Source organism: Sylvia atricapilla, chromosome 3, assembly GCF_009819655.1.
Source record: "Sylvia atricapilla isolate bSylAtr1 chromosome 3, bSylAtr1.pri, whole genome shotgun sequence".
Classification (NCBI taxonomy): domain Eukaryota; kingdom Metazoa; phylum Chordata; class Aves; order Passeriformes; family Sylviidae; genus Sylvia; species Sylvia atricapilla.
The window spans coordinates 95,042,223-95,054,315 of NC_089142.1; the positions used below are offsets into that span (position 1 = coordinate 95,042,223).

A 12,093-nucleotide genomic window follows, 5' to 3' on the forward strand; every position below is an offset into this window, starting at 1 on the left:
CCAGATGTTTATGCCAAGAGCTCCCTTGTCCTGCCCTGCTGAGAACGCACCTCGGTGTAAAACCGAACGTAGCCGGACGTGAAGCCAACCACGATGCACGTCCAGTCAGGGCGGCCTGTGGAGCTCCTGTTTCACAAAGACACACTCAAGTTAAAAACAAATCCCATTCCAAGCTACAGACATAGAAAAGTGTCATGGAAGGACATCAGTGATCATACACATCCTCACCTCTTCTGACTTGCCAGTGGAATACACAATACGCTGCTCACACATTCACTAGAAACAGAAACACAAAATTAGTGCATTTCCCCAGTTGTGAAATTCTACTCCATGCAAGAGATCTTGCCATGTCAGCACTTTGAAAGTTTTAATAATTAATTAATGCACTATATCATATATCAAATTCACAGTAAGAATCAAAAAAAAGTCCCTTCATTTTAAAGACATTTTCAATTACAAGTTCAAGAGTGCTCAAACAGACTTTTTGTACCTTGTTAATGGTGTCTTTCATAAATCACAGATTGATTATTCTGTCAGCACTGTTCAGCAGATTCAAGTTAAATTTCATGTGCCTAAAGGTAAATTATTTCTTCTGATCTATAATGATACGCCATGAATAACCACTTTTTTAAAAAAGAAAAAAAGAGCCAACTGAACCATACATATGAAAAAAAAATTTGAAATATGCAATTAGGTAGACTTTATATCCAGCACCTTTCAGTGCCTTATAATTTGAGAGCATTTGAATATGGTCTTCCCAGTTAATGCAATAACAGAGCATGCTCAATGATGGGCAAAGCATGCAGAAGGCAAGCAGATGAGCAGGCCTCAGTATCTCAAATCAGAAGTTATTTAACTGTTACCATGATACAAAGTTTTACACTGTCTGAGGAAACAGAAACAGTGCAAAGGTTTTATGAGACAGCATAGAATTCAAGATGACATCCCAAACAGCACTTAAAGCATAAATTGCCAGCATTACTGTTTATTATTTACATTTCAGGTCATCTCCATTTCCCAGGGTAGACAATTAAAGAAGGAAAGCTTTCTAAATGCAAGGTTGAGATGAGCTGCAACTTCATTGCATCCTTAAAGCAACATTAAATATCTCAGTGACATCTCGTCTGCCAATAGCAAAGCTTAGCCACCACTGAACATTCTCAGTTGAAGGCAATTTTGGGGAAAGAAAAAAAAACAAACCAAAAATCAACCAAAAATAGTCAAATCTTTTGACAACCTGACAGTAATCAACTTATTAACACCTCCACAGAATAATAAATGAAAATAAATCAAAATATCAAAAGTGTCACTATCTAAACAGAGCTAACTGTTTCATAGGATAGCATCCCTCTGGGCAGTAACACTAGTAAGAAACAAACCCTCAAACAGAATTTCTCTTTTCTTTTTTAAACAAAAGGTCCCTGGGCAATTTCAAAAGCATGGCAACAGCTGTTTTATAAAAGGACTATGATTTTTACAGATTGGAGAGAAGCTGATGAAGCCAACACTTCCTGCAGCAAACAGAAGGTTGAAGGCAATAGGGAGCATGTTCAAAGGCAGACAGCAGCTCAAGGCTGCAAATGTAACAGCAAAGTGCAAAATTTTATTCCATATGGGAGATTCAAAAAAGCATCTGTCTGGTTATCTGAAGACAGATGAAGTAAAAAATATTGTATAAATATCAAATATATGACCAAAGCAATTCTTCCAAGTCCCTAAGTGACTTAGAACCCAAAACCATATTTTGATCAGAGAGATTACTTTATGCTTGCTTGAATGAGGCTTTGAAAATGAAGAGAAGTATTTCTAGAACAATTTCATGCGCTCCCAATTGCAACATACCCTAAGAAAATTTCATCACTACTATAAAAGATATTTCAAAAGAGTACTTATTTTTTTCCCTTCTAGAACAAGAACTTATAAAAAGCATGTCTAAATTAAATCCAAATACACTGATTTGCAGAGAACTATTCTTTTAATTCCTAAGAATTTGTTCTGTGATACCACACAATGCACAGGAGTGAGCTTTGCAGATACTGCCTCTCATCATCCACATTACTCTATTTGTTTTCAACATTAATATACATAAAACCAAAAATACACTCAGATGAAAGGAAAATTAGTACAATTAAAAAGTGGGTTATTAATTGCTAAACATGACAATAACATCTTAAATTACAGCTGCATTTCAACACATACCCTTCTTCAACATTCAGACAGCCACTCCAGCCAACAGCATACTGCATTTCCTCCTTTCCCTTGTCACTGTGCTTCCATTTAGCTGCCATGAACAAGACATCATCTATAAAACTCCAGTGTTTTACATCTCACAAATGTAGTTCTAATTTTTCTCTTTGGTACAATACATCCTAACACACTTAGATTAAGTGTCAATTACAAACCTTTAAGATCATAAAAATGAAAATACATTCTTTGTGGCTTTCCTAAAGGACTCATGTTTTCTTAGAAATTTACATGGAATAAGATACTAAAATTTTTAAATACTTGGTTTTGTTTAAAAATATTTATACAGTAATCCATCAAATTTTAAAAGGTTCAATTCAGGAAAACAGGGATCCTTAGGAAAGAAGCAGTAAGTAAGGAAAGCAAGTACTAAGCAAGGAAAAACTTCTGGGAACACTACTGAACATGAGCTATAATGAATAGAAAATTTTAATTTTAACTGCCAAGAAGAACCTAAGTACCTCACATTAAATCTGACAATCTTTAATCATTGCACCATAATTCAAGGCTAGAAGACACCATATTTTGTTATTCACAGGGTGCTGTTACAGCTGGCATTTGACTGTTGAATCATCTCCCAGGTGTCAATGGATAACCAAAACTAAGTTAGTGTTGTGTGCCATTTGCCTGGTACCTAAAACCTGAGGCACACAGACACCTCTGCCCAGTGTGGGACAGTTGTCACTGTGTAGTTCATCAGAGGCAGTTCTCCAGCAAGTTATTCAAATCACTGCTTTATGCTTAATCCAATAAGAACTTTATGAGGAGTACTGCTGTTTTTCCAGTTTTGATGGCAAATTAGCAATTGGTCTAGAGCTGGTTTGGAATACACAGCTTTGCAGGGAATGATAAGGCAGTATGGCAGCTCAATACAATCGATCCAGTTATGAAAATCTGAGATTCAACACGGTGATTTTTTTTTTAAATGTCATAATAGTCCCCATATCAGGATATTTCTCTTCATCTTCCTCACATGTCACCCACTGCAGCCATCAAAAGACCAGAACCCCAAAAAAACAGCACATCTATAAACAGCAGCTGGCACATCAGTGTCCATGTGCTACTAGTGATACCTTTAAAAGTTCCCAGAGGCCTACTTTGGAGTAAAATACAAACCCACCCATTGTTCAAGATGATATTTACCCATTATTCAAGAATTTTCTATCAAAAGTTGAATTTCAAGAAAAATTCATATTAATACCCCCTTCCCAGAGTGATACTGGCTCAGGTAATTTTTTAAAGGAAAATAAAACTAAGATGAAGCACTTCCTAATGGCTAAAACCAATACAAACTTTTCATTTTCTTACTGAGAAAATTTAATGTCAATATCTCTGAGCATTTTAAAACAACTGGAGAGTTATAACACGTATGCATTTTATGTGACAAAATAGTTTCCACAGGTCAAAACACAGCTCAGAAGTAAAGACAAAGCAACTTACTTGACAAGCAGCGCCTAGAAAATTCATGATGCGTACTATAACATACTTCAAAATTCTTGAAGGTATGACTTGAGGGATAAACAGAAGGGAGTGGGGGAAACAAATCTTGTCTTGGTTACTATAAAGTGTCCTGGCACAAACACCCAGTGGAATGGATACTCACGCACTAAGAAGACTGCTTTCTGTTCATTAGCTATCACCATCAGGTCATTGGTGGGTGACAAGGACAACACACAGTCCTGAAGCCAGTAATTTCGTTGATTCTTGGAATTAGATTCCTCTTCTTCCTACAGGTAAAGCTTTAGTCAATGTATGCAACAATTTTTAGACACAGAAGAACTTGCAAGACTGATGAGAACAATCTGGCTTGCCCTCCACAGCAGCGCTGAATGGACTTTTTATTACTGACCACATCACTTCAGCTCCAACTTGCATGAAAAGCCCTGAGAAATGCATCAGTCTTGCACTAATTCTGTGTGTTTAAAAAACAGAAAACAAAGAAGTACTCATCACTTGCTTGATTCAAAATCATCTCCTTTTAAAGAGATACTAGGAGAATGACATTTAAAGTTTTCAAACCATTGACTAGAGAGTGGAGACAATCTCATTAGTTATTTTCATTACAATCCATACGCAAAATGAAGAATTTATCCAAGCTCATTGACCAGCTTTAAGCAAATACATGCACATATGAAGAAGGTAACTAAGCTGGTATTCACAGGGCAAGGGGTATCAGGCGCCTTTCCACAAAGGAACTTCACAATGAAACAATTCCAAACTAAATGGTGCCAAGTTTTAAGGGTATAAAGATGGGTAAGTAAAAACTTAAATACCATCCTCATGTATAAGAGAAAAAAAAAAAAATCATAACTTTTTTCCTTGGGGCAACAAGCCAAACATTTTATTGTGACAAAGTAGCTCCTGCTAATCATAGCTCAAATCCGGGAAGTAACAGCCTTGGAGTGAAGTGCTGCAAAGTCTCAGAGTTGATACTCCAGGTCAGTTAAATCATCCTCTTATCCAGTCACAGCAACACACTTCCCCTTGTCCACAGACTCCATTTCCACTTCCAAATCCAAGCCTACCTCCTCTTCGCTCTCCAGAATTACTCTATCCTCTAATATCTCAAAGCAGCTATCACCAACAACTGCAATGTGATCATTTTCTGATTCATTCTAGTTATTCTGTTACAGTAAAGTTGCATTCACTTGAAAATCTGCCCATTTACTCCCAGTAGAAAAATAAACAGCAGGAAGATTTTGCACATCATGCTCATAATCAGGTATTCATTGTATTTATTTCCTTGCGTAAGCTTGTACCATAAAAATGGTCACTGTACACACAGAAATACGCTGTGTCTCCATGATAAAGGCTATATTAGCACACTACATTGTTAAATACTGTTGTCCACACAATCTCCTAATTTGTGTAAGAGAACCTATTTTCATGTGATTTTGTCTGTTGATGGATGCCAAATTCTTTAGTGACAATTTTCCCTTATTTACTGGCATTTTTCAAGTCTTTACAAAAGGCAATGAAGCTATCTGAGATACTTGTGACAATTTTAACTCCTCATAACATAGATAAATGTGTCATGTGCAAAAACACATAAGCAAAAACTAAAAAAAAGTCTTGTAGTAATTTTTTAATGTCATGATTTTTTACTGAGGAAAAAGAAACAGAAATTAAAGGCTTGTCAAAAGAGTAAAAGGAATTACAGCATTATTTCAGACAGAAAATTAATTGTAAGCATGAACAAAGAATTCAAAATACAAAGACATAAAACATGACCAGCTCATATTATCTACAAAAATAAGCTAAGGGTTAAAACAGGAAAAGTACTGAACTTGTCAAAACAAAGTTAAAGGTCAAAGACAGAATGTTTAAAACCTGCATTTAAGAAGAGACATCATTCCTACAAAACAACTAATCAGATCCATAAAAAGACACCTTATAAAAAAACCAGAACTTTTACTTTCATTTTCAATGCCTTCTCAGAAATTACTACGTTCCATGAAATCGATACTGGTCCGGGGCACAAGTAATTCCAAGAAGCAATTAATTTTTCACCAACTATAATGCAAATTAAGAGCTAAAAGCTTTAACAAGGGAATTGATTGTTGTATTTTGCTAATAATTCTCACCTTTGTGCTAGACTCACACACTCATTTTGCTGTGTGTGCAGACACACAGACTCCTGTATTTATATGCTCCTACATAGAACAACCCTCTTTGCTGTGTATGACTGCAAACCCTTTCTGAAGTTTGGCCTGGAATCACTGGTAACTGCAGAGGAAAACATTCAAGTAGAGGATGCAAGAAGGATGTGAACCACCAGGCAGAAATGGGTGATATTCTAAGGATAAGAGTAAAAAATTGAACTATTTCAATTTCAAAGGCCTGCTGGTTCTATCAAATTACAACAAAAGTAGAAAACCAAGTTTGTGTTCCACTCTTTCAGGAAGTTATAAACATTACAGGACATCTAACACGGCTGTGGCCTGAGAAACAGACTCATTTCATGACAATTACAGTGGAGCTGAGTGTAACCATCCTATTTAAAAGGTTTTATACTCTTCACTCCTGACAGCGTCAGTGATTCATCCCTGGGAGACACCAAGCTCATTTCAATTTGTCTGTCACCTCAGCTGAAAAATCTGTTTCTCTGCTGAACAGTCACAAGGATACTGTCCAACAACTTGGGCATCCTTCCTATACTCTGAGAAAAAGATGGCAGATAAGGAGTTTGTTAGCAAGGTGAGGTCTGGATTCATCAGAGCTCTTACAGGGAACTGATCAAGTAACTCTATTGAAGTGATTCATTCAAGTGCAAAGGATTTCCACAAGCTGCCTCACTGACATCTCATCAAGCCAGCTGGCAGGCTCAGCCTTACAAACAATTAACAGAGCAGCCCTGCTACTCTCAGTTGAACAAGCTATGCAGAGGAATGATTTTCCTCCTTTAAACTGCACTGTTTCATCCCACATAGGTAGTTTAAACCCTCCTGTAACACCATCTACACATCACAACATAAAAGGAGCATTAGTGATCCTTAGGAAGATGTCTATGCCAGCAGTTCATTACTCAGGATTTTCTGATTTATATTAATTCATGATCATTATAACTTCACTGCCATGCCCTGCTGTTTCTGACTAGCTAAGGACAAAAAGGATGCCCCCAGGTACAGCAGCACAGGCGTGTGTGTATACTTTGATGAGAAAAGCCCTACAGAATACAAGAATACGAGCAACTATCACAATATGCAACAAGTTGTATTTACAAAAAACTACAGGAGCAAAGGACAAATAAGCAGTCACATTTAAAACACAAGTGAAGACCTTTCCTGCCCAGGTGACAGTTATACAGGAGGGAAAAAACCAAAACACCACATACACGAACTAGTGGAAAAGTCTTCTGTAACAGGGAAGTTAAGAGATAGACAGCTGGCCAGACAGACAGACAGACATAAGCACTTACAGGTTCTTGTAATTCTGCTTCATCCCAGGCTCCCCAGCCACCATCTTCCCAGCTTGTTGATTTGCCTGCTTGAAGTGAAGAAAGACTTGTCAGAGGAATACAGTATAGGCAACAAAATAAGCATTTTCTTTTCCCCACTGATGTGTTACAACTTTTTTTATGACAGATACTAAAGGAGTTCTACTGAAAGAACCCTGAAGTGTCTTATTTTTCTGTGTTTTCTTTACTTCCATTTCTGACACTACAGAAGATGTACCTACACACAAAAAGGACCAATGGTACACAGAAATTCATCTGTGACCACAAAATAGCTGAGCCCAGAATAATGCAGATCCCACCAGCAAAGCAAAAGCTGAAGGTTTGGCCTCTGAGGAGAAAATGAGCACAAGAACTTTGGTCATTCACATGACACCAGAGATGAAAATTAATGAGACACTGATCAGTTTCAATTATGTCATTCAGAAACCTCGGAGCAACTACAAGCTCCCAAAATACCTCAAACACCTGAGAAAACAGATTCATACTTCATTCTTACTTCTCTAGTTGTAAGAGTGAATGTGGAAGCTCTTTTTTTCACCTAAAAATACATAACTTGATAGAAATTGAAAAGTCACAGGCATTTACACAATTCTCAGACACTACCACCATTGGGACCCTCAATAAATCAATAAACATCATTGTAGGTTAGTAGAAAAGCCAAAGACTGACTTCCATCCAAGCATGCACTAGAGTGAAATCTGAAGTAGTAACATCAGTAAGACTTAAAGAGTTTTCCAAGGATTTCTTTCAAGTTTTTTCATTAACTGCTGTCATGTCAAATTTGACCTTAAGAAGTTTAAACAATGTCTCAAATGAGTTGAAATTTAGCTTTAAGCAAGCAAGATTCTGTCATTTGGGATGGTCAAATAGTACAGACAAGAAGTTTTATATCAAGAACAATTTCATTTAGTCTAAAAACTTGTAGTTCTGTTACCAACAAACAAGGAAAGGCTGAACAAAAAAAACAGAAATCCCTAATCACTGTTTAGTTAGCTCTTAAATCTTCTGTATGGCTAATGAAGACAAAAACCTTAAGTTTCTTTTTTCATTTTCATTTATCTCCACTTCTGTTTGCATTTTATTATCTCAAAAGATATAAAAGACCCTCCTTCCTATAAAATTCATGGAGGAAAGAAATCTGTTCATGTGCCATGGTCCAGAGAGAAACAGAATCATATGTAAGAAATACAGGTGGGGCCAATGCCTCCCCTGCAGCACAGAGCAGACCAACCTCCCCAAGAAACCTCAGCCACTTCAATTTTGAGACTGAACACCCACAACATAAAACTGCAGCTGTGAGGATGCTTGCTGCCTCTGTGAATAGCCACAATTTCATGGTACTTGTCATCATGCTGGGATGATACTAGACAAATGAAAAAAGATGGGTACATGATGTAATGGTGAGTCACCATTCCACTGACGAAAATGCAGAGATTTTTTTGGAACTGTGGCCTGCTCTGCAAAGCCAGCACCTTCTCCAGCTTACAAGGGTTTACAAAGCCTGCCCCTCATATCCATCCTCCACACTGGATAGATCATCCCAGGATGTGCCACCATATGTATTTATAAAGGGCTGCATCCATCTTGCCTTTCTTCCACACATTGTTTCTTTTTTTAAGAAGAAATGAAATTTAAATTGTTTTCTTATTCACACCATTCTTATTATTCAGATCTTTCACCTATGCAATGAATAGTGAAACAAAGCATTAAACAATAGACAGCAATCCCTGAACAGTGGACAGAGGAGACACTGTCCTCAAGTAATTCAAAGCACCAGTTGTTCACCAAAGAATTCTAAAGTATTCCATGGATGCTGCCAGCTTGCACAGCCTTTCCCACCCACCAGTGTTTGATGAGATTGGTAAAGTGAGAGTCCAAATCCACAGGGTCCAATTCTGTTATGATTAAGATTTTAAGAAACCCCGCACCATTTCCTTTAGTGACATTACAGATCAGAACTAGCAACTATGGAACATAAGCCACTACCTGGTAAGCAGTGCCTAAGCAAGCCCTAAAAAGTTAGAACAAGATAATTTTCTCCAGTCCCTCTTCAGGTAAAAAAAAAAAAAAAAAAAAAAAAAAAAAAAAAAAAAATTTAAAAAAATAAATCAAACTTTCCTGCACAAATCTCTATTTCTATTCAAGTCCATCTCTGACTAGATGTCTTATAAAAGTCCTCCTTACTTGGAAAAAGCAGCAGCAACATTCCAGATTTTGCTTTACTATGGAGATTGCAAAAATAAAAGTTCATCTACTGGATTTACACAAACCACTTAATTCTTTAATTTCAAGCATATAGCATCAGCACATTTGAAACTTTAGAGCTGGTTTAAACGCTGCCCATGTGCAACACTGGTGTTAATGAATAAGAAAATCAATTTAAGCTCATTTATCATTAAATATAATACCCACAAGAACAAAAAAACTATAAGTATGTTTTGTTTAAAAGACAGGAACAGAGGAGAGTGACAAAACAGCAACAGATCTAGACCACGGAGGTCTAACTGGCATTTAAGAGGTCAAATTCAACATAAAGGATGTTTTTCACTTCCCAAATTACAGAATAGACATCTGAGCACAAAGAACAGCCTTCCTTCCAGAGCAGCACCATTACCTGGGGCAGGCAGCTGAAGCCTTTCCTTCCTGCCCTCACATTTACATTCCAAATCTGTGCAGTAGGTTTTTGGAGGATGCACTTGGATACATGCAATGAAGTCTCATCCAAACTTTATGATTATAAATTATATATAAATAAAACATTACTAGGTAATAGTGGCAGAAATGATTGCTTAAGTGTGAGAGTTGCAGATTTTCTTCCATGCATGTTTACTGCAATTCTGATACCACTGGATTGCATAATTATGAAAGAAATAGAAGCAGTTTCTTTTCTCTTCAGGCCAAAGAATTTTAGAAATAGCTTAGAATCTTCTTGCTATTCAGGAATCATAGGGCATTTATTCCCAAAGCTCCCCTATGTGAGGACTGACAAATACATTTTTGCCAACATTACTAGGAATGTTGAGACTCTCTTGAGACTAGTTTTATATTCGTTCTCTCTTCTTGCTTCAGGCATCCTTAAGTGGGGAAAAAACCTCCCAAAGCACAACTAAGTTGTCTCCTAATCACAAAAATAACCACTTGAGCATTTTTTCTTCCTTGAGGAGGTCACAATTGCTTTCGACAAAGTAAAAAATTACTAAATTGATAATAATCCAGGTACTACATAGATTTTTTTGCAGTAATAATGCAAAGTTCCATGGTTTACAGTTATAACTTAACCCCAAAACCAAAATTAATTTGAAATACCAGAGGGAAAAAATTAAAAGCTCATAAGAAACAAACAAAATATATTACATACAAAACACAGTGTTCCAACTTCTTCTCAGCCTCAAGTGATGCCTTAAGTTAGGGCAAGAAACAGTGTAGGCTATGCTGTAAAGGAGCTGTTAAAGCAGCAAAAACCTCAAGTGAGAAAGAAATTTGGATGAAGTACTCTGACAGCATTCTGACATGCTGAGAGCATGTCATTTACTGTTCACCATATCTGAGATGTATTAACTGCTACAGATGTAACCCAATTCAGGCAGAGCATGTATTTTAATGACATTTTAGAGGAAAACTGAAAGAAAGGAATACTAAATGTAAATACTACAGTCTGGAAAGGGAGAATCTGATTAAAGAGGCAATGAAAAAGAGCTTGTCAGAAGAGTATTCAATAGCAATATAACTGATTCAATAAGATTGATACAGAAGCAGTTAACAACAACACCAATGCTAAATGCAATCCAGAATTTCATTTTGTAATGGATTTTTTTTTTCTCTGTAACCTTGTTGGCAACTCTGAAATAAAAAGCCTGGCTTTCTGTATTTCTGAACTAAATCAGCTGATCCAGATAAAGCAAAGTGTACAAGTCCAAAGACGTTGTTTGGAGGAACTGGGCTGAAGAGTACTTTTCAGGCTGCTGTGAATGTAACAAGGAAAAGGAAAGGACTTTCTCTGACAGGCTTAAGCCATCACTTCTACTGCAAAAAGAAGCAGCAAAGTGACACCTCATAGCTCTGAGGAAGCCCGCGGGTCAGGGGATCAATTCTTTCTTCCCCTGAATAAGAACAAACCCACGACCATAAATGGAGATATCATTGCTTGGGAACTCTTAAGGTCAAGTTCAGGGTTGTTGGCTTTTTTCTTTACAATTTCATTTAGGTAAGGGGAGATAAACACATCTGGGAACTAAAACTATCTGCACATTTTCACCTTAACACCCCCACAGTTTATCTAGCAGCAGTCCTTCCTGGCTATGCCACTGAATTGCTGTCATCAAGCCTACAAAATGTTTTAAAACACACTTCAAGCTGTGAGTGTAGTAAAAGAACAGAGACACACATTGCTCAAAATAAATTGCAGTTAAATTCTTCAATTTATAAAGATTATAGGAAATGTTATCTGTCATACTCTACTTTCTGCTCTGTTCAGGTAAATACGCATTAATTAATTTCTGAATGCTAAAATTCCATCATGCCTGCAAAGCTTTATCACGTATTGCAAATAAGATGGATTTTTTCCCTCATATGCATGTCTTTATTTTAGACAGCTTTATAAGAGAACTGTTAACTGTTACAGATGTTTCCTGATCCAGCCAACAGCAGCCCAAAACCTCTTCAACACAGCAAGATGCCAAATTAAATGTGATGCAAACACTTCCTATCCCCAGTATTTGCACAGTTAGAACAGCAGTGTTTAGTGCCACTTAGACACCACTAGAGTCAGGTTCCACTGAGGATTTGTGCCTCATTAGCAGCACTACTTTTCCCAAGATTCTTAAATTCTCATGCTTGTTTAAGTCCTCCTCATTAAAATATGAAAAAGCATTCAAACCTTTTTGTCCTAAAGA

At 36.9% G+C, this 12,093-nt stretch overlaps 1 protein-coding gene across 3 annotated transcripts in view; it reads right to left on the minus strand.

The window, feature by feature from the left end:
- RAB3GAP2 (RAB3 GTPase activating non-catalytic protein subunit 2) overlaps window positions 1-12,093 on the minus strand; it is a 43,427-nt gene that overhangs the window by 27,573 nt on the left and 3,761 nt on the right. Inside the window, exons 2-6 of one of the 3 annotated variants that reach the window (XM_066316221.1) lie at window positions 7,163-7,227; window positions 3,848-3,971; window positions 2,200-2,281; window positions 229-276; window positions 51-126 (exon numbers count right to left, since the gene is read on the minus strand). In XM_066316221.1, coding sequence (XP_066172318.1) covers window positions 51-126; window positions 229-276; window positions 2,200-2,281; window positions 3,848-3,971; window positions 7,163-7,227 — 395 coding nt within the window. Of the gene's footprint in view, window positions 1-50; window positions 127-228; window positions 277-2,199; window positions 2,282-3,847; window positions 3,972-7,162; window positions 7,231-12,093 lie in introns of those variants that run through there. The other 2 variants (XM_066316220.1, XM_066316222.1) reach the window with 2 other exon arrangements.